Here is a 24165-nt window from a genome sequence, read left to right on the forward strand (position 1 = left end):
TGACATTAGTTTCTAAGTATTTTCTCTTCTATCTCTACTCCGGTTCATACTGACTAACGGCCGTTTTCAATAATCTATCTATCCTTAGTTTAACTTACTAAAGGTAGACAAATTTATCCTTTTACACTTACTTACATTTCAATAACCTATCGACATAAAGCATTGGACTGTATCCATAGTTATGTCCAGTATAGTTACTGGACATAACTATGGATAGATAAGTACTTGTCATTAAACGGTGACAGCAATGTTTGCGTAACTAGAGATACGTTATTGAAAACGGCAGTTAACCAATCTCCGACTGAAATAAGTTTTGAACTTGTTGAGAGATATTTCTAATATGTATTCAGGAATCTTATTATAAAATCGAACACCAATGTTTATAAATGATCTTTAGTAGGGCTCAAACGGTCGATCGCGATCGTCAGGTTCGCGAGAGCTTTATGAGTTATAGAACGAGTCACAGATTTTGTTTTAAGTAACTAAAATCAGCAATTACGTACCATCTTATGAAAAGTATGCTCAGGACATGCAGTGTCATGCAGATTCAACATCCAAAGTCACTCTTTAGTTAAGTTTAGAACTTTAGACACTAGAACGCGTTTGTTTTGTAAGAAGCAATATACTCGCAATTTTGAATAATTATGAGTTTTTTCATTGACGTTTTAGAGCAGACTTGACTAAAAAAATGCATATTATCGTGCGCAAAACTAATATCAATGTCATCGTCGAGTCGATCGATCGTAGTCTAGCAATATTGAGGTAGATCGCCAACAGTTCAAGCTTGAGCACCACAGATTTTACTTCTAGATCGTCTAGAAGTGGTTATCGTCAATTGTTTTTTTCATAGCAACGAGAGTAGGTATTGTAAACAAAAAAATATCATGTAGACATCGCGTACGCTGTGAGGTTATACCGCCCGCCCGCTATGAGTCCCTGTTATGAGAGTGTCCGATCTAATAGTGAGTTAATTTGTCAGGACACGTCCCGTGGGTATTTGTTTCCCCTCTGGCTGTACTCGCTGTCATCTGAGCCAGTATCCTACGTACGTGTGTGTGTAGGGGAGGGGAGGGGAGCTATTACAGCTTTACACCTCCCACCGTATTTGTAAATATTTTTACGAACCAGTGCGAATCGAACCACATCGAAGAACTGTCTTTTGTAAACAAATAATAATAAAATATTACATTATTTAAAATACGTTATGTTCTATCTTGTTGTGAAAGTAATTTATAATTTCAGTGCAATATTTGTATACAATTTGCGAAATCATATTAACCAATGACACTTTAAACTAAGTTTAATAAAACTCCGTTTTACGTAAACGAGTTCAAATGCTAGTCTTCATCTCGATTAAACACAAAGCGATTTCACCAATACCTTTTTTGTAACGTAATCTGAGTTTACATGTCATAAACAATAGTATGTATGAAATACTAGTCAAAACTGTCATCGATATGTATGAACAAAATCAAAATTTTTATATGTGAATGTTTCTATTACGATAACGACAGTGACTCTCGAACGCGTTTAGTTAAACTTCATTTAGTTTGTGTTGGTGAAATCCGAATTGAATCTGTAACTAGATTACAAGTGTAAGCTTGGTTCAAACTGTTTTCATCGCGTTCTACTTATCAATGGTGAAATCAGGGCGTAGTGTTTTAATTATTAGATTTTTTGCTAACATCGGAACGGCACCCAAACTGCTGTTATCACAGATATAAAGTAAGTTGGCATCGAGTAGAAACGGAAACTGAACTCTCGAGGGAGGCGGTGCCGGCTCCCACGGTCTCGTATATATTCGTGTCTGTCTCGCAAGTCGCACGCCTGACGACTGACACGGCGTATAAACAGTTAGTTACCCTAAGGCACTCCGGATCCTATGAGGTCCTGGTACATTGGCGAGGTTACCTACATATACTTTTACCACCTAATCAAGTGTTTACCTACTGCTAACATAAATTATTGTACTAATAATCTCAAATTTTTTACTAAAATTCTATTTTGGCTTTGTGGATAATATACTCTTTAAGATATAGTACAGTGTTATTTCTTCTAAGAAACCAAAATATAAAATTGGTATTTTCTTAATAAATAAAGAAAAAACAAAAGTACAGATCCAATGCCCACTTACTTAGCTTCCTTGCCAAGGCAACGCGGCTATGAGTTCAAACCAAAACACATTAACAATTTGCGAGTTTAAAAAAAAATCAATTTAGATAGAATAAACCTGTGTAGATAGAAGCTAGTGTTTATAACTATAACTATATTTAGCATGTTATTTATTTATTTATTAAGAAATCTTACAGCTATTTAAAACAATGTTCACATCTATTTGTATAGCAAAAAGTTATTTACTAGTTTTCACATAATAAATGATTCTAATTAGTTTAAAAAACTTTACTAAAGTGTTACGATATTTTATAATCAATTACATTCGTACTAAGTATAGAATAACTACTATATAATAATTACATTTTAGTTAGTATTATCCATGTGGTTCAAGAATACCAAGATACCAGCAAGAAGTTTACATTTATAAAATATAATTACAGTTATAGGCCGACTGTTTATCTGAGTCCTCGCCTGCGGGGTACAGGGGCGTGGGGGTATGACGACAAAGGGGACTGAGACAGGTGCGGGCGGCGGGGGCGCTTAGTGAGATATACACGAGACGAAATTCACCCTCCGCCCGCAATGTAATGTATGTAAAATTAAATTAAGTAATCGGTGTTCATATATTAAAAAAGAATACCGATCGAATTGATAACCTCCTCCTTTTTGAAGTCGGTTAAAAAACATTTGCAAGAGCACAACAGTAGTAAGAATAAGTGCGGTAGCGTCCACGGTGACAGTTAAGCATCTGTGATTGCGTGCGCGGGTGCTATAATTGCCCGCTGATAAATGAAATTCGCGGAGAGCGCACGACGAGATTTGCATATCGCGGACAATCAGCGACCAATATACATAATGTAGTGAAGACATCGCACGCTATTGTGCAGTGAATGGTGTATAGAGCGCGGTGTACACCGTACAAGGAGCGCTGGGCCTCGGATCAGCTCTGAGGTTTGAACTACATGCAGCAGCCTATATTATAATTGATGAGCGCTGCAACATACCGTGACGAACATGATAGACTGCATCACCAACAATTCTACTAATATTGCTTTGTCACGTCTTTACTTTAACGTAATAACTATTAGCTTTATATGTTTCTAATTATATTTTTATTTTTAAAAAGTTATTAAAAAAAATGAGGAGGTTCTCAATTCGTCGGTATGTTTTTTTTATGTTTGTTACTTTAGGACTTTCTACTGGTTGAACCGATTTTCGTCGTTATTTTTGGAGACGGTGTCAGTCAAGGTAGGTTTGTAACTACATGCATAGGTGAGATGTGCTTGAGTAGCACGCGCGACGTGAGAAGGCGATAGGCGAGAGCGGGGCCGCGGCGGGAGGACACCGATTCCAAAAACAACAATAACTAGAATTGGATTTATTAATTATATTATAAGTATAAAACTCAAAATTATTTTTAAACTTTTCATTGAATATCTATTGTTTTGAAATAGTGTTTTTGAAGTAGGTTATTTTTTTGTTAATTTTTTTTATTACTTATTTATACTATTAATCATTTACAGATACAATCTTAAGCTAACATGACCCCGCAATACTGTTTGGACAGTTTGTCTGCAGGATCAAGCCTCTTGTAAATACATTGATACTTAAATGAACATTAATTTCATACAAGTGTAATTAACAAAAAATGATAACAATACAATAAAAAATCTAATTTTTAAGGTAGTGTTTATAACAAATATTTATTTAATTAAGTTTTAAATTGTCTCTTACTGATTTCTAGTCGGATTTCCTCAGGCAAGCTGTTAATAAATACGGTAGGCATTTTTTCTAAGTTCTCTCACATTATAATTTTTGCTCGCCTGCGGTTCACATCGCAACCCACGCCACCCTATTTTTTGACCCTCATTATACGACTTTTGCATAAAATACCATATTGGTTTACCAACAATAGTTGTTAAATAATTTCATTTAATCTAGTAAATCTATTAATTTAAGGCGCTCACATATCAAATACAGAAGGTAAACATGACTTATCAATTAAAAACAACTCTCATTTCAAGTTTAACTTTGACAAAAGTATGAAATGAACAATTAAAATGTATACAAGATAATGTTTTATCTATGTTTAAGATCGGACCAGAAAGCGATGTTCACCCACCCGTTAATGAAAAGGATATTTTATAAAACATTTAACATATTAATGTTTAAAATAACCGTGAATGGGTCTTAAAATTTCTTTCAAGTAGGTTATTATAATTAAGAAATCTCTACCTATAATAAGTTGAAAATTCAACCATTATTTCAAACCGATAGACTTAGATAGTCTAGATAGACTGTGACAATGACACATCGAAAAAAATAGCGGCTTACTGTTAGCATCTATTTTCAGCAAATGCACTCAAACATAAACAAAGATAATGACGTATAGCGAATGTCAGACGTAGCTGTCATGCACACTAAAGTAATACCTGAAATAAGAAAATAAGATATTTATAATTAAAGCACCTAGAACAATGTCGCGAATTTAAGATGATTTAGGAATTGGTGCTTACCTATTATAAACGCAGTGGTCGCTATGAAAAATTATTTACGTCTTAAATAAATTCCTATATTTTATAACGACAGAACGAAGGTTACTTAAATAATATCACTATACAGAGTATAACAGATTCAGTGAAATTAGTGCAATAGTTCAAATTTTCATAGACAATAAACACGTCGTAGTTGCGAAGTTTTTTTTCATAGCTATAATGATCATTACTTTTATCAATGCTGCACTAAATAATTAATGCTGCCTTCAAGTAAAGTTTGAGAATGTCGGCATGAGCGGATATGCAAACAACAGGTTGCGACTTTTTTGCCAGTGAGTTGTCCCTAATGGGGGCACTTGTCACTGAACGGGACCTTATTTATTGCAGCTGATAACATCGACCGCCTCGGCCGCGCTGCTACCCTAGTACCTGGTGCTCGGCACCGGCGATATTAATCCTGATGCGATAAATCTGTCACAGTATTTTGAATATCTGTTTTGCAGATAAGCATGATTCTTGATTGAACTCAAAATCGGGTTGCATCGCAAGTTGCGCTCGTCAAACAAAAACACAAGTACAACAACCAACGACAAAATTGATTCATGACCGATATTGCTGATATTTAAAAAACTGTTAAAATAATGAAAACGGTTGAGTTTTTTATGGAAAACGAGCATACGGCTTTCCTGGTGTTAAGTGATAACCGCCGCCCACATTCTCTTGCAACACAAGAAGAATCACAGGAGCGTTGCCGGCCTTTAAGGAAGGTATAGGTCCCGGAACCAACGCACAAGGAAGCTCATTCCAGAGCTTTGTAGTAAATGAAAGAAAACTCCTTGAAAACCGCACTGTGGAAGATCGCCACACATACAGATGGTGGGGATGATATCCTAATTTGTGGCGTGTCGTGCGAAGGTGTAATTCGGCGGCAGGAATAAGGAATCTTTTAGCAACAAAAAATGTATAGCAACTGGTGGACTGTCAGTGTCTAATAAAATGATAACAGTTACTTAGGCAATATACATTCAAGCGAATTTCGACCTACTTGTTTATTAAGACTGTAGGAAAATAACATTAAGGTGGGCCGCGATACAATTTTATCGTTATTACACTACTGTTCACGACAAAAAAGGCTCAGCTTTGGATAGCTGGCATGCTATGCAAAGAAGCCACCCAATTTTTACGACCCATATGGTCTAGTGATTAGTAACCCTGCCTATTGAGCTACAGATACTGGGTTCAAATCCCGGTAGGTGCAAACATTGATATGATAAATTAAATGTTTGTTTCCGAATCATGGATGCTTATATGTAATTGTGTATGTTCTTAAGTATATATATTGTATTTAATAAAATATCGTTGGATGCACCCACAGTTACAGGTTATGCCTAGTTTGGGGCAAGATAATTTGTCTAAAAGTGTGTCAATATTATCATTAATATTAAGAAGTTGTTTTTATTTGGGTACATCACCATAGAACCCCGATATTCAAACGGAGTTATCAAATGGCTTGAAAATCGTAGACACAATATACACCTGAATAGAATATAATCAAGGTAGTGAGATAGAAGACCCCTATTCTAGACGATTCGACAACGATTCATAACGGAAAAATAGATTTATGATAACAATTCGCATCGCACGTGACACTTTCACACAATCTGTGTACTCCATTGAAGATCGCGTGAAGTGGCGTGACTGAGGAGTATTAGCGCTAAGTGCCACTAATGCGAATGCACCCTAAGCCCTGCTTCCAGCTGAGAACAACACTTATGGTGTTCTTAATTGAAATTAGTGTTATTGATTAAAGCTTTATTAGTTATTGTCACGAACACCACTATAGAGAACAATGGAGCTAGGTAATAATTTAAACCATGAATAATATTTTACTCTAAAATAAAAATAAAAATTGAAACGGTATCGCAGGAGACCATGTGCTTCGTTACAACACCAAACCATTTGTGATATCAGCTATCATATAATAATAAATAAAAAAAAAATATCACGTTATCCAAAAGAAGAAAATTCAACAGTTATATAATATACAGTTTAACATTTACCAGCATTTAGGAGAAAATTGAGCTTTACTGAGAAGAAGTGGCCAGAAACTCATAGTCACTCTTGACTGAACCAGCACTTAAAGCTTCATAGTTTTACAAATTATTTTATTTACAATCATTGTAAATCTCATACATCAATATGCAAAGTATCTATACGATAAGGCAGACTTGGATCGAATACTGATTGTATTTACTAATAACATATAAAACTATTAAGTATATAAGTAAATTATTAAGTGTAAATAATAGCACAAGAAATGCAGACAGGGAGAGTTAGAGACACTAGCATACAATATACTAGCGTGTAGACAAACTGACGGCCCGATACAGCCGTAACCAATTTTGATTTGTCAATGTGTACTTTAGGAAGTAGTTATTCAAATTACTAAGGAGCGTATCTCAAGCGTGGCTACAACACTTGCTAACGCACGCGTTCTAACCTATAGAAATGTCTACTAACTGTCTATTTTCTCTCAAAGCGCCATTGTGTACTATCTACAGATAGAGATAAATTACTACCTTCTACTGTCACTAATTAGCTGTCAATAATCTGAAGCTGTCCCGATATACTCGATAAGTCATTCTTATCGCCTTATATTGGGACGCGTGAATTGATATCTCCATACAAACTTCTATCTCAGGTAAGCTATACGTCCTTAACGTCGATAAGTTTTTGTCGATAGTTACGATTTTTATCTCAAGTAGGCCACAACCGGAGATAGACTGAATATTGGGAACGGCCGTAAGTAGTGGTTTAGCAAATATTCTTTATGAGTTTTTAAACTATATTATGACTTTATCAGTGATCTACATATCAACAATGAGTTTTAATATCGTATGTGCCCGCAGTTTGTGCGTGCGCGAACTTCAGTGGCGGGAGTTAGCGGCGGTTGGCGGTCGACGATACGGTCGTGTCTTATCTCGTTTGTGGAGAGCAGTGTTGATTGTTGGGGCGCTGTGGCTGTTGTACGTCCTGCCAGCGGTAAGGGTTGACATATCTACGTCACAACACATTACAGATAATTCATATTCATTGTTACTCGTCGGCTTGATATATATTATTACGAATTTATCAAAACCATGTTTAAGCGAAGTGCAGCAAAGCTCATATGATTCTAGTCGACTTGAAAGAGCATCGGAAGCCGTGGACTGTTTAGTCAGCACTCGAGACCAACAGTTGAACCTCATTAGAAGATAGTGGGTATGGTTTAATTTTCCCTCTTCTCCTTTAAGTATTTTCTATTATTTTAAGCATTTTTAAGCCAACCCTAGATCGAATAAAATACATATATTAAATTGGTGAAACCATCTACTAACAGGTCAGGCACTGTACTACCTTTAAACAGTTTAGAGTAATGGATGTAAGTAGTTTTAATAAAAACCAAAAAATCAACAAAATTGATTGTACGTGGGGATTTCAATAAAAAAAGAATCAAGAAGAATCGCTTTTACTAGTGCCACATGTACAGTTAATATTTTTACAAAAAATTTATATACTGTATGTTTGAATGTTTAAATGAAAATATAATTAAACCGAAAATAACTTTTATGCAAATTACATCACACCGCCTTGAAAAAATGAGGGCACTTGTTAAAGAACTACAATTTAAATTCTATTATCACTGCTAAGTCGTTCCTGATTAGTTATGCAATAGCATGACCTATATGTGGACCGAAACTAGAACTCTAGTGATGAGTTCAAACGGCATGTTGAATTATTATTTTCCTATATTTAAAAAAGATTGCTTAAGTCCAGACAATATACGAGATAAAATAATTGATAACTCTAACGTTACATAAGCAACTCGGAAAATAATTAATGAAGAAGCCGGAAGGGTGACCCATAAAATTAATTTTTAATATCTAAGCATAGATAATAAAAATCTTCTATTCTTTCATTTATGAATGTTTGTTGCCCAGTGGGGTCTAGACGTGCAGTAGATAGGTATCTTATGTGAAGACAGCTTTAAGAGAAAACATTAACAGAGCCCTTTTTAGATTTAAGAATTCTAACACAATATACCGTTGCGCTAACGCGGTAGAGACAATTATGAGTGCGATAAGGACAACTGCAGCTTCGCTTAAAAATAGTGAATAAAACTTTAAAATCAGGGTTTCGTTCTTTTTTTTCAGCAATTTTTTTCTCCAAAAATAAATCAATCGTTAGGATATCTTGGAAAGTTAATGGAAAGAAAACATTCTTTGTCGGAAAATTTTTAATTCTTTCATTTATTGTTGTCGAATTCGTATGCTAGGACTCTGTTTGCGGCCTACAATATGATTAAGCCGTTTTAAGTATCTACTTTTTATACGCTTTATATTAGCTTCACCTGTATGTTTGTATGTTTGTAACTGCAGCTTCGCTTAAAAATAGTGAATAAAACTTTAAAATCAGGGTTTCGTTCTTTTCTTTCAGCATTTTTTTCTCCAAAAATAAATCAATCGTTAGGATATCTTGGAAATTTAATGGAAAGAAAACATTCTTTGTCGGAAAGTTTTCATTCTTTCATTTATTGTTGTCGAATTCGTATGCTAGGACTCTGTTTGCGGCCTACAATATGATTAAGCCGTTTTAAGTATCTACTTTTTATACGCTTTATATTAGCTTCACCTGTATGTTTGTATGTTTGTAATCGACTTCTTTGGGAGCGATTTTGACTCACTTTAAACGGCTAGGTTTCGTTCAAACTTTGTAGATTTATCGAGGACCGATGCCATTACACTAATTTGACTAAAAAATGAAAAATAAATAATAGTTAAAAAAAAACTAAAAAGCACGCTTTATATAAAATTCAACTAAAAATAGAAAATAAATTTAAATTGAAAATGGTGTAAAAAAATATATTTTATTGTAAAAAAAGGCGTGTGGTGTAGAAAAATTATTATTTTAATAATATCTTAAAAAGCACCCCACTTTTTTCACAGCTTTTTAACTATTATTTTTGTAATATTCTAGCAATAACAAAAACAAAAATATCAAGAAAAGTAAAATGAGACACAGATTTTGATGACAAAACCAGCAAGAAAAGATTTGCGAAAGTGTGTACACACTAATGTAGGAATCATTAATTTAACAGCAGCACAGTTACTCGCTGAAATATAAATATTGAAAATAGTGTGACGTACGCTACGACTAGAGATTATTGACCAGGTGTCCAAGTGGTGAGGTCAAGGTCCAATCTAACAACAAATTCTCAATAATTAAAACAAGTCCTGACTCCTGTCACAAGCCATTAACACTGATAATGAGTTGCGGGCGAGTGCGGGCGGGAGGCCGGGCAGGATATTCTAATTAAACACACATACATCAGCGTCGGCGCGCGGCGCACGCTCCATTCACTATCCATTACCATAAATACTCTGATTTGTTTATAATTGGAACAGGAGCGCTACTGTATGTTAACAACCATAGCCACGACCATGACGACAATAACTGTGCCCCGAAACTCTCACCCGTAAATAACAAATATTATATACGCGAAACGTTAATATAATGCTCTCTCCTAACCACACTAAGCAATTTTGAGGTAAAAAAAGAAAACAAAGCCAAAATCTTAAACAATTATCATATTCAGAAAAGCAAAGTAGTAATATAAAGAACCTACTCACTAACCCCCTTATTCATAATAGTCGGCTAACTTAACGCATTGCTAATTCGCACTCTGTCTTCTTCTATTGACCTAAGTCAGAATGAGAAAAAAACACTCCTTAGCGGCTGTTTAAAGTTAGCGGACCATTACGAATAAGGGGGTAAGAATTAAAAACACACACACACATAGACATTTAATTTTTATTTATTATTATTTATTTAATTTTTCATTGTCATTTGTCGAAGAATCACTGTACCCGAAGATACAGTTTTACTGCAAAACCGTTTTTCAATGTTATTTTTATTACAATTAATTAATTAATCAATTACATTTAGTAATTAAAGTTACTTGCAGTGAGTGTAACAAAAATGAAATAAAGTATTATATTTGTTATTTTAAAGTGATATCTCTCACTTCTGGGATTAATATACAAATTTAATTAATGTACCAAAATCAAAATTTTTGCACAAAAATTTATAAATATTATATTGTTCAAGTTCATTATCCACAATCACTTAAATCGCATGTCTTTAATAGTAAGTTTTTTGTTAACATTACTCACAGTCACATGTGTCTTGTGTAGGATCATAATGTGAGACTCCGATTTGTTTGATACTTACGTTTTGATTGGATTTTGTTGTTAAATTTAAAGCTATACCAAACGTTACTGTAATTATGTAATATTCGCATAATACTTTTGATTATTTATATTTTCTTAATATACTTCATTTAAGTATATGAAAAAAGTTTAACTAATGCCTTTATTTATTTATTTCTTTCAATCGATGCACTTATTTAACTAAGGTTGAGATTTTTTTACACCACTTTGTATAGAAAGTGTTTAAAATGTTTGTAGAATCATGAGGCTGTCAATTGATTTAAAAGTGAAGCAACTTGCTTGTTACTTCTTCTACTTTCTTAAGCTCAACTTTTCCGAAGTGGTGGTAAATAGTAAAATTGACATTCTTAAGTATCTTACATATTGATCTAAAAAATATCTCTGAATTTGAATTAAAAATTTCCAGGTCAAGGGTCAATCTTATCGTGAATGTCCTCCGTTTTGCATTAAATTGCATTGTTTAATATCAGAATAGCGAGTCCGAGGAGAGCGCGGGGCGGGGTCTCTATTCCCGCGGTCACCAGTTCTCAAGCGGCTGATTAATAAATTCCCTGTCGGCACTCGGCCCTCGACACGTTCGTCTCGCTATTTGCGGAATCCACGCTTTTTCTCGTGCCCCGCTGCCACTCCGCATATGGTAGTTATCTAGCATTTAAAACCAAACAGATACATACATAAGTACATATATCTAAACCATTCCCGCGTTTTTAGTAACCTAAAAGTCTTGCATCAAAAATATATGCAATTTATAGATATTATCATATTGATACGATCGATAAAGATTTGTTAAAATATAGGTAGGTAATAAAACATTTTTAATTGATGAAAAAGTTAGTCCAACTGAAAACGAGATCTGGAAGTGTCTTGAAACGTCGGGTTAACTAAAATAACAATAAAAATGCAACTTTTATGCAAAAATCTAATGCAAAAACAAAGTTACAATTACACGCGTTTTAATCCTTTAAAAGTGTATTATTTAAAAGTGTAACACTTGCGTTAATCAAAGAAAATACTAAATATAGTTAATTGAAACATAACTTAAACACCAAGTAAGTACTCCAAGATCTGGGAGATAGTCCAGTGATACACACAATAGTGAAATTCTCTTCAAGTCTTTTTAATTCAACAGTTTGTTATTTTTAAGAAATATCCCTCACAATATACAAATTTAATTTATATCAAGATTTATAGATGATGCGGGACTAAAACCCGCGCCTCTCTGGTTCGCATCGACCGAAATAGTGGTATATCTTGGTCAACTCTCATGTTGTGGCTATGGAGCCTGTTAAGTAGATCCTGTATATGGATACAGGATCTACTAAACAGTCGATAACCTGCTCAATCCCAATAATTGCATATTAGGAAATTGACTTGAGATGTCGCTCTTGCAAATCTTAACAGCCTTTTAAATTAAATAAAATGTGCCGTGGGTATGTTACTAATTTTCATTGACATATTTTAACTAAGAATAACACAATTAATATTCTGTGGCAAATCATTCAAGGCTGGCGATAAACAACATGTTTTTCGTCGGAACAGAGTGCTTATAAACGTCATAAGTGAGATGTAGTCCGCTCGAAACGTCGGCCGAATAACACAATAATGTGGTGAGAATTGATTGGGAAGGAGCGAGTGTCCTCCGTCGATAATAACGTGCCAGATAATGTATGGCAACGTTAAGTCGCAGATGTATCCCCGGATATGTTCGACGACGGGACGGGATTAGCGCTCATCCCGCGGGACCGCGCCGCCTCTAAATTATTACTAAGTTGCTTTTAACATCTTTAATTATTGATCCCGCTCACATGATGTACAGTAATGGTGCGTTTCGGAAACTCTTGAAATAATGTGAGAAATGTTAATAGAGGGTGTTAATATGATACAGACAGTAATATAATAATTAAATAAGATGGTTTGTTTCAGTTTATTTTAACTGCACAAACTCTTTAGCTGCATTACCAATCAATACATTACGAAAACCATGAGATATCTCATCACGTAACGGGGGTAACGTATAATGTACCTGATAATCCTCACTTTTAGGAATAATTACACAAATAAAACTGAAAACAAAATTTTATGAACGATACGGGACTCGAACCCGCGTTCCGTGCTCTTTCCAACTGAGCCAACCGTTGATAAAATCTTGCATGCTTTGTACAACTCTCAGGTTGTGGCTTTGGATTTGTGTTATTAATCCTAGAAGTGAGGGTTATCACTTTAAAACCACATATTTTTTTTTAGATTTGCAAGAGCGACATTTAAAGTCAATTTCCTAATATGCAAATATTGGGGTTGAGCAGGTTATAAACTGAAGTAGATCCTGTAGATGAAGCCACAACCTAGAACCACAATCGTCTAGATACATTAAAAAAGTTAAGATCCATTGTATCCATCATATCATAATCTTTATCAGGATTTTTTCTAGTTGATATTATATTTGTTTGGTTCTCTTCCCCCTTCTTTATTCGTGTCTTCAATATAAAGGCATGCACTTTTACTATTTTTGTGTATTACTTTGTTTGAGTTTTATTATGTGTTGATATTTGCTTTATCATTATTCATCAAAAGACCGACTTTGTTCTTTGTTCTTTCTATAAGTTTATTGTTTGTTTATTACTTGCTTCCCGCTGCTTTGTATAGGTAAATAATATTAAAAGTATATAATACACAGTTATCAAATATAATTTGCGCTAATAACAATTGATTAGTTGTCTCCTTCAAAAATTATATTACACAAAAGTGCACAAAATATGTTGATTGATTTTTATATATTAGCTATGATAGAGTTATGTATAGAAAGATGATTATTAATTATAGATATAAAAGTGAAATTGCAAAACATAAAATAACTTTTTTTTAAATAAAGTTGTTGCGTACAACGAAATCCTTTTTATTATTTACGTTTCATCCAACGCGACTGTAGAATACTAGGTTTCTAAACATACCTGCCTATTTTCCGGTATTTGAATGAATGGACATAAAAATTGAGTAAATTTTATTCTGATCTAGGTCTATCTCATCCAAACTTTAATATTTACCTAAGCTTCAGTGACACGCTGATTTATCTTGCTTTCACGCTAATACAAAGATAGGGTACAACCAAAGCACACACCCACATACAAATACACGCCACAGCCATACCTGATTTTTTTGAAGTTCTCGGAATTCACAAATTGTTGTATGTCTCAAATATGAAACGAAATGCTGACTAAACGACTGAAGTACCTTCCGCCGGTGCTGCGAGCTCAATCATAGGTAGGTACTCAGGTTGTTTTTGTAAGCACAAAATTTATAAAATCTATCTCCACTATTCGATGCAGTTTTTCTCAATCTCGCTAAAAGGTTGGACACTATATTATTGTCGCTATTGCAGAAAAAAGGGAATGTATTGGAATCAAAGCAATATCACTATATTATTGATCAGTCATCAAACCAGGAAATATTAAGGCTTCCGACATGGGAACATCTGAGTTATGCCCTCCCGACTTGTTTTGGTAAGTACTCTCTTAGGCAACATTCTGGGTCCCACTTTATTAAATAAGTGGGTATGTACCTGCATGCTCAAATGCTCTCTGAATATAGCAATAAATTGCCACACTGGCTATACAGTCTTTAGCGACACGAGGTGCATGTCTCTAGTCGTCTTTACTGACTTTATCATAACCATCTATATAACTATCAACTACTAACTATCCCACGATGATTTTCATATAAATGCACTATTTCTTCACTAACTCTACCACGGCATAAGGTTTACTCGTGCATATCAATAATCCGGCAGAGCCTACGTTCTCCTGAACCAAATTTAACGCATGAGCTACTTAGAACCATTTAAAGTAGATACCGTGTTATGCCAATGAATATCAATATTTATTTTATGACATTGCCATGCCACATGCGAAAGTCATGGCGAATCATGCGCAAAAATCAATCTAGGAGGGCTCTATCATAAAATATGTGTACAAATCACACTGTTACCTAAATTATTGTCCCTTGGGCTCTGAGATACGTATCTATGGCATGATGCGAGCAAATTTCGTCAGATACGAAAGGACATTTTAATAATTAAGTAATTTCGTAATTGCCAGCCTATGGACTTTTAGAGAGAGATATCGCGCGGTTGTCGTCACTAATCTTCAAATGATGTTGATAAGAAAGTGATGTCATGTGATATGATTCCTGATTCCCAATACCTGCTGCTCATGAAGGTTGCTCGGGATAGTGGTGAGACAGAGCAATCTATCACAGAGACAGTACCTACCTTCATCCGTACCTCGGTGCATCCGTCAGTAGCATCGATATTTTAAATGTTGCTTCACGTGAAGATATTACAGTCAGAAAACTTTGATCTAGTCGCATTTATTTTTGAAAGAATAAGTCGAAACATTATCTTTAAAACACCAACTAAATACATTATTTTTATTCAAAATTAACACAACATTGCTTTATCTTCTGCAACCAGAAAACGTTGATTCACATTTAGTTAGAGATATTTGCTACCAAAAACTTAATTGAATCATACTAATATCCATTAAGTATTTAGTAATAAGAAATGCTAAGATCGTTGATGCGTTCCCACTCGCTAAAAATACAAAGACATTGCGCGCGACGCGGACAAAGAAACTTATCTTTCATCTGCGGCTTTATAATAATTACACGCGACGTCTTCATCGAGCAGACGGTCGCCGTGCAAATTGCACCTCTACCACCGGGACATACCGACCACAGTCGCCGGTGCCGACACCGCATCGGGCAATACGCATTCTGAATCCAATAATTACGATGCACCGAAATATCTTCGCACTGCAACAAAAAATCATTATCGAAAAGGAACGTGTTTGCGCAACCCTAATGATATTATATCGAAAAACATGGAACATTTCAGATCTACCCTCCATTCAGATAAGGTTCAAATTAATGGGTCTCCTAGTACGTCCTCGTGTCGGAGCTGGGAGTGGGCGGGGCCGAGGGTGTACCCGGGGGCGGGACGGGCGGCTCCGGACGCGTTTCTCATCCGATCCGACAAGATCGCAAATTCAATCCGCCATAAATATCGTTGTGCAGTTGAAACGCAGGCGTCTACAGATTTTGTGGAGTTGTTTTTCAACTTGTTTTTGTGGAGTCGGTTTCTATCATTCACTTTCACGATAGGGCAAGTGACAGACAGACAAACAGTCGTTTTGTATTAATTATTGGAGCACGCCCGGCCGGCGGACGCATCGTAAATTAGCGTGAGGAGTGACGCCACTCGCCATGTGCCATACACAAAATTTTAACGTCGATGGAATTGTGAAGTAACTGTACCTATCCCGAGAACTGTACCGTGCACCGTAGTACCTTGTATTATGTAATCGTGATAAGTATCATACCTAGTAAAAACCTATGTAGATATAATAGCTATAATATAGGTAGGCAAATAAATGCTTGGAGAATCATTGGAAATGTTTAATTTAACTAAAGATGTTCGAAATTGTTTGAAAATTTTCATTTCAGCTGAATATTTTTGTATATTTCAAATAAAGCAAACATTGAAGCAATCGATTCCGCCGCCGTCACTGTGCTGATGGCTGTCTTTGGGAAGGGTAGGCTTTCGAGGGCGGAGCGGATATCCGGCGGAAGTAGGCGGATCCTTCTGACCGCCATCTTGTGACGCGCGACCCGCGACCCGTGACCCGAAGCTCGCGTGAGGGTCGTATTGTTCCGTAGGCACGTATATTGTAAAGGTATTACCTACTCGATACTCTCTTTACCGTATTTACATCAACGTTGTAAGATAAATAATAAGAATTATAACTATTAAAAAAATATAATTTAACGGAACCTCATTTTATCAAACACCATGAGAGCATTTTTATTGAAAAAAAATTAATTCAATATAACAAAAATACAACTAAAACCGAATATAATTTGAAAAAAATATCAACACAGATCAGATAAGTGAATTTATCGCAGACTTAAACTTGATTTAATTAAGTCATGGCAGCGTTGTTATCTAGTAGAATTCGTTTGGAACTCATAAACATCGTGTTAAATATATTATGATTAGATAGTCACCCGTCACGTGTTCATAATAAATCCAGAACTACTTAAATAAATTGATTCGCTGTTCAATGTTAAACAGGACTCAGTTAAATATTTATAGAATAGCGTTGGGGTGAGTAGGTACGTAGGTACTAGGGTGGCAGCGATGGAGAGGAGACGGTGCCCGGCGCACCGTACGCCACGTAAATCAAGAGCCGGGCGTCTATCCATCACGCGGCACTCGGCAGCTCCATCCATCGCTCCAGAAATAGGCCGTGATCGCGACGGCCTGTGCACTACGGACTGCTGAGTATTTGGCCATAATTGAATCCTATTTGTTCCTTTAATATGTCCATAGTGTCGGTCAGGATTCACGAGTCCGGCGATAGACACGTACCTACACCTATGGACATTAATTAAAATACCTATTTGAATCGTGCTTTGTAACATACGCGTGCTTGTGGCAAAATAATCAATAGATAGGTAATTGTTGTTATGATATCTGCAGATAAAATCATAATAAATAAACAAATCATAAAATTATTTTGAAATTATCATAAGTTATGTTTTTAAAATAGGTACCTACATATGCCATGAAATGTACCTACCGAAGAGTCGGACACTACATATATTTCTTGCATTGCCGAACGAAACTGAATTAGTCGAGTTCGCACCTGACATGTTTATGGTAGTACTTAGTAATGCCTCAATTATTGGTTGTCAAAGAGGATTTTAAAATAGTTAAGGTCTGCGACATAAGTAGGGAATGAGGTAAATTTAATAACAAGGATCATCGAGATCGAGCTGAAGATAAGACAAATACCTACCCTATTTAGCAATAGGTTAGTTCTATTTAGTTTCGTCTAGTTAGTTTATTCTAGCTTACAAGTGCGTCCGCGGGGTTCAAGGGACCACCTAAGCTGCGCGCTCCTCTTGAGAACGAGTCATTTTTTTAAATGACAATAAGTGACGAGAAGAGCAGGTCATCCAGCCAATGGTAATTGATACGCCCTGCCCATTACAATACAGTGCCGCTCAGGATTATTGAAAAACCCAAAAATTCTGAACGGCACAACAAGAGATATCGTCACCTAGAGATATAAGATGTTAAGTTTCACTTGCCCAGTAATTTCACTAATTAGGCGCCCTTCAGACCGAAACACAATAATGCTTACAAATAACTGCTTCACAGCAGTAAAAGAGCCGCTGTGGTACCCATAATCTAGCCGGAATCTTGTGAAAAGAAGCCTCCTCCTGGTAAATGCCCTTAGTTGCCTCTTACGACACCCTTAGGCCTGGGACTTCTCTATTCTTTCTACGCCCTGGGGATGCACAGGGCAAAAGGGCATTTACCTACTAGAAGGGAGACAAATGTTTAGTATCATATCCTTCGTTTGTTTTAAGACTCCGGTGTGCGGGGTGCAGGATTGGTAATATGTCTGGGACACATTTAGAGTCCTGATTTAATCCTCGGGCCGAAACCCTACATTTGGAAAGTTATAAATGAAATCTTTTTAGTATAAATACTAACCTATCTATAAGCTATTGTAACCGTGATACTAGTAGATCCGGATAATGCAAGAGAGAAGCCAGTTTGTACCGGGTAACTAAACCTATATTTTCGTTTACCCACACAAGTCACAATTTAACAATGTAGATTGATATGATCTCTTCTAAATTCAATGACCACTGCTGGTAGCAAAAAGCAGACGTAGAATGTTTGATTTGTGTGATATAAAAGCAAATTCCAATGATCCGTTATTATTTAAGATCATATCAGAATTTACTCTACATTGTTCAAAAAAGTATGTGCATCAGTAAAATCGTATTATCTTGAAAAGAAATTCTACGAATTCTACTGAACTGAATTCATTTAATCCCCGTCAAAATAAGTAGGTATTCGTTAAAATTCGATGATAACTATAAAAACGTTTGGATTTTTATTTTCTTAAATACCTGCTGCAACTGCAAATACTTTAAATTCCAGCCCAGACGTTGCAACTTCTCTCCTCAAACCGTATAAATTACAAAATATTTCAGTTTTACTCAAATCAAAACTTAAGCTTTTATCAAAACTTATAGGGTAGTTATCAAATATGAAAATGACTGAAGTTTATGCAGAATTTCAATAGACTGAATTAAAAACATTCTTTATAATAAAAAATCGATCATAAATATACTGATACTGAAGTAGCACAAGCTTTTGAATATTCTTATTCTAATATACCTGCTATAAATACAAATAGCTTAGATTCCAGCCCAGACATTGCAATTTCTCTGCCAAATCAAACGCCGATGAGCGCAAAATATTTCATTTACTAACATAAACTACTGATATTATTATCAAAACTTTTAAGGTCTTTGACATGAAAAAGACTGATGATAGAATTTCAAAAGACTTAAATAAAAACATAAAACCTACAGTCCCCGTCGTTAGCAATCATAATCAATAATAGTTGATATAAATTCATTATTTATGTATTTTAATTACTACCAAACATTAGTCGTACAGGAAACTATATAGCCAAGGAGGTAGATAGGTACCTAATTGGTATAAAGATACAACAACATTTTTTAAAGTTAATGCATACATTAATTTTTAAAGTTAATGCATACATCACATATGATGTAAATACTTGAGGTTCATAATTTCATCGGTAATTTAACTATGAATCTTCATTATTATCAGGCAATGGCAGCTTCTTAACAGCTTTCAGCTAGGCATCGTACACCTAACACATGCCAACACACTAACTCAACTGAAACAAACAGTAACGGGTTTGAATATTACTCAATACCTTGATCTAATAAAATATGCATTGATCAAAGTAGCCCACACCCTACTAGTTGCAGCCTCGGTTAGGTACCTACAGCATGGCATCGATCCTCCACGACACCGCAAGGATTTGCAATAGGATAAAGATGACATACATCGTTATTCACATATTATGTGTGTGAGAAATTTTGAATTTACACTTAGAAGAAGCATAGTAGATAGGTACCCACTGCAATTAATTTATTGTGAACAAGCGTTTTCATTAAATAACATTAGGTATATAATTTACACATTAAGGAGAATTTCATATGCTTAATTATTAATAAAATTAAAAATTTGTATCAATCACAAGTAACAATTTATGATCAAAGAAAAGAAAGTGCTTCACAAAATGGAAAGACTAGAAATCAGTTAAATACACATATAAAATATGATGGAAGCACGGCTCGAACAAATTATGTGATTGTTGATTGTGCTCGGTGTTTGTTGCTCGATATAATTAATGTCATAGCTCATAACATCGGATTATTTGCACTCAACATCGGTGCTAACATCGCGTCTTGTTAGGCTCGCTAATTAACGGGCCGAGCGCGACAGTCGGCGGCCAGCGACACAGAGCAGCTCGTAGAGTCATGTGTGCTGCCGACGGGGGGGGGGCACGGGGGCGGCGCACAGGCGGGGCATCGCAATCGATCCGCAGGACAACGGGCATGCTTTCCGGCCGCCATCCACCGCCGTCTCAGTCGCACGGGCGTGCTGCGGCGCATGAGCGAGCGGGAGGCAGGACGCCGATCTCATTCGTCTAAAGGTCCCCCGGGGCGTGTCCCTCGCCGGGGCCCGGGCCGGCTCACACCACAGACGCGCCGCCAGTCTCCTGAGTGGCGTGCAAGGTGTGTGAAGTGTGCGAGGTCGCGTGAAGCGCGCGTGTTCGATGTTCGCGCGAAGCCGGTCGAGTGGCGACGCAGCAAGCCGCAGCCATGCTGGTGCCGCCTGAGATGATGACGGCTCAGTCCAAACTGGTGTACCAGATGAACAAGTACTACAATGAGCGGGTGGGCAGTCGAAAGGCGCAGATCGCCAAGACCATCCACGAAGTCTGCCGCATCGTGCAGGACGTGCTCAAGGAGGTGGAGCTGCAGGAGCCGCGGTTTATCTCGTCACTGACCGACTACAATGGCCGCTTTGATGGGCTGGAGGTGGTGTCGCCGCATGAGTTCGAAATCATTATCTACCTCAACCAGATGGGCGTGCTCAACTTCGTGGATGATGGATCGCTGCCGGGTTGCGCCGTGCTCAAGCTGAGCGACGGCCGCAAGCGCTCCATGTCGCTGTGGGTGGAGTTCATTACTGCCTCGGGCTACCTTTCCGCGCGGAAGATCCGTTCGCGCTTCCAGACACTGGTGGCGCAGGCTTGCGACAAGTGTTCTTACCGGGACTGCGTTAAAATGATCGCCGAGACGACGGAGGTGAAGCTGCGCATTCGGGAGCGCTACGTGGTGCAGATTACCCCAGCTTTCAAGTGCGCCGGCCTGTGGCCGCGCTCCGCCGCACACTGGCCACTGCCGACCATCCCGTGGCCGCACCCCAATGTCGTGGCCGAAGTTAAGACGGAGGGCTTTGACCTGCTCTCGAAGGAGTGCCTCACTCTGCAGGGGAAAAACTCGGCGATGGAAGGCGACGCATGGGTGTTGAGCTTTTTCGAGGCCGAGAACCGGCTACTGCAGGGCGGCTGCCGGCGCAAGTGTCTGAGCATCCTGAAGACCATCCGCGATCGGCACCTGGAGCTGCCCGGCAACCCCGTCACTGGGTTGCACATGAAGACGCTGCTGCTGTACGAGTGCGAGAAGCACCCGCGAGAGCATGAGTGGGACGAGCCCGCCATCGGCGACCGCATCAATGGCATTTTTCTACAGCTCATCTCATCACTGCAGTGCCGCCGCTGCCCGCACTACTTCCTGCCGCACGTGGACCTCTTTAAGGGCAAGTCGCCCACGGCCATGGAGAACGCAGCCAAGCAAGTGTGGCGGCTCACACGTGAGATGCTCACCAACTCGCGGGCATTCGAGAAACTGTGAAGTGTGGGCCAGTGCGCCTTAGTGCCAGTGTAGTGGAGTAGTGTCGTGTGCCTCGGGCAGTATGCGGCAGGCGAGCTGACTGTGAGTAGAACGACCGCCGGCCGGAGTGGTCCGCGGGCCCCTATGTATTCTTACATATTTTTTGTGATATAATGTAAATAGCTTACTTGTTGTACTGTTTTAGTAATATTTTATTTAAATAATTCAAAGCATATTATGTATTTATTTGACTGAAATCTTTTAATTTAGGTTAACGAATTTTAATTATTAATGAAAAATATATCGATTTGAAAATTTAACCTGTTGTGTTCATTTTATAGATCCAATAAACAAGCTAAACATCTAACAAATAATAAATAACAAAACAACTACGTTGGCTACTTACTTCATCGGAGAAATAACTACATAAAATGTACCTATTATATTAACATTTTGAGATATTACAAAGGCATTTGATCTTGTTGATCATCATTTATCCTAAATAGAAATGCAAAATATGGTAGAAGAGCTCTTAAATGGATTGAAAGTTATTTAGCCGATAGACAACAAATTTAGAAAAAAATACAATTGACGAGAAACTAGAGATGACTACGTACAAGTCACCTTATTAAGTAAATAATTTTGGAGTTCCTCAAGGCAGTCTTATGAGACCTTTTCTGTTTTTAACTTAATTAAATGAATAACTTGAAATTATTAATTATAATTGTGTATTATTTGCTGATGACATATCCATAATAATTCTTCCTGACGAGCATAAAGCTGTTAATTATAATATTACTGTTAACAAAAATTTTGAAACTATATCGACATGGTTCAACGTGAATAATTTCTTCTCAAATATGACCAAAATAAATACAACCAATTTTGTAATTATAAACTCAACATAAAGCTCTAAGCACACAGTGATGAAACTTTTAGGCTTCATCTAAGATAAAAAAATTAATTCGAAAGCTCAATATAATACAGTGGCAAGAAAAATAAATAAGTGTGAGAAAGCCCAGAAAAATTGTATCTTTTAAACTTACGGAATATCACGTTTATATTGCTTCAGTTTTTCGGTGTGGGTCAATATTATGGGGTAATTTTACAAATATTTTTTCATGATTTTCTGGTAGAAATGTGTAAAATGGCTCTGTGCAATGTCGGTCCCCTAGAATCGGGTAGAATTATTTCAAAAAGTATCTACCGTCCCGTAACGCATGCAAGCCATATAATAAATCAGAAAATTTATTAAATGAGTTTTCTGGGGTGTTAATTCCTTTTAAGATTTTAGCGGAATTAACACTAATTAGCAGTTAATTTAAAAAACATGGTGAATTTTGAAAGCAGTAAAGGCCTACTCTATACATTAGAAATACGGGATTCAACTCACCTACTGATGCCACACTGTAGATCGGCACTTCATGAAAAAACGCTAATTTTATGTACCTATCTATAGATCTTCAGCCATTTTCCAAAAATATTAGAAAATAGCCAAAATTTTTATATCTATAGCCATAAATATTAACGTTTTAAAAGTATGAAATCATTTTTATAATTTATGTTTTATAACACAAAAATATATCAAGTTCAAGAGACTGTATGGAATGGAATGTAAATTAAATATTTCTGTACCATTTTATTGGCGAAATGCGCTGTGGAAGTACACCATTTTAACTACACCATCATGCAAATAAATAAATAAATTTCATTTCAATAATAGTTACCTACCTATAGTTTAGAACCTATAGGTACCTACTACAAATTTTATACAGTTTGCTAGTTTATTTAAAGCAGGCTTATCTCTGAAAGTACTAGTCGTTTGATAAAGTATTTTCGAAAAAAGGATAAGCCAAACTAACAATAAAGGCTGCTGTCAGATATATATTATGAGTGTTACCTGGCCAGATACAATGGTACGGCTGATAGAAAACACGCTACCGAACCACTTTCTCCACCTACTCTGATAATATCAATAAGGGAAGGGAATACCTTTTATGTACAAATAGATAAGACTAGTACGCGACCCTATAATTTATCAATTATTTTACTACCTACCCGCCCCCGCTTCACACGGGTGTAATTTTGAAAAAAAAAAAAAGAGATACTAAATGTAACATTTTTATTTTTGTAAAAGATAACTGATAGATGTTGGATTTTAAAAGAATTATAATTATATAGTGCCTACCTACATCATTTACCTATATGTACAACTTTTTTCTATTGACGTAAAAAACATTCGTGAAAAATTAATTATCTAATAGTGACAACCGCATTAAAATCCGTCGCTAGAATTAAGAGGTAGCAGCTGTATAGATACAGTCAGAACACGGAATTTATGAATTTGTTTTAAATCTACTTATGCAAAGAATAACACTCTCCATACGATTTAAATAATTATTATACTCGATGAAAGCCGCGATGCCCAGCTT

At 36.5% G+C, this 24165-nt stretch overlaps 2 protein-coding genes across 2 annotated transcripts in view; one reads left to right on the forward strand and one right to left on the reverse strand.

The window, feature by feature from the left end:
• Window positions 1-24165, reverse strand: part of LOC126970780 (neurobeachin) — a 421762-nt gene that overhangs the window by 108458 nt on the left and 289139 nt on the right. The window lies entirely within an intron of this gene.
• On the forward strand, window positions 20532-22053 carry LOC126970851 (protein mab-21). Its single transcript, XM_050817000.1, has one exon. It carries the CDS (start codon window positions 20657-20659, stop codon window positions 21752-21754), a length of 1098 nt encoding a protein of 365 aa, XP_050672957.1. The 5' UTR covers window positions 20532-20656; the 3' UTR covers window positions 21755-22053.

Source organism: Leptidea sinapis, chromosome 22, assembly GCF_905404315.1.
Source record: "Leptidea sinapis chromosome 22, ilLepSina1.1, whole genome shotgun sequence".
NCBI lineage: Eukaryota > Metazoa > Arthropoda > Insecta > Lepidoptera > Pieridae > Leptidea > Leptidea sinapis.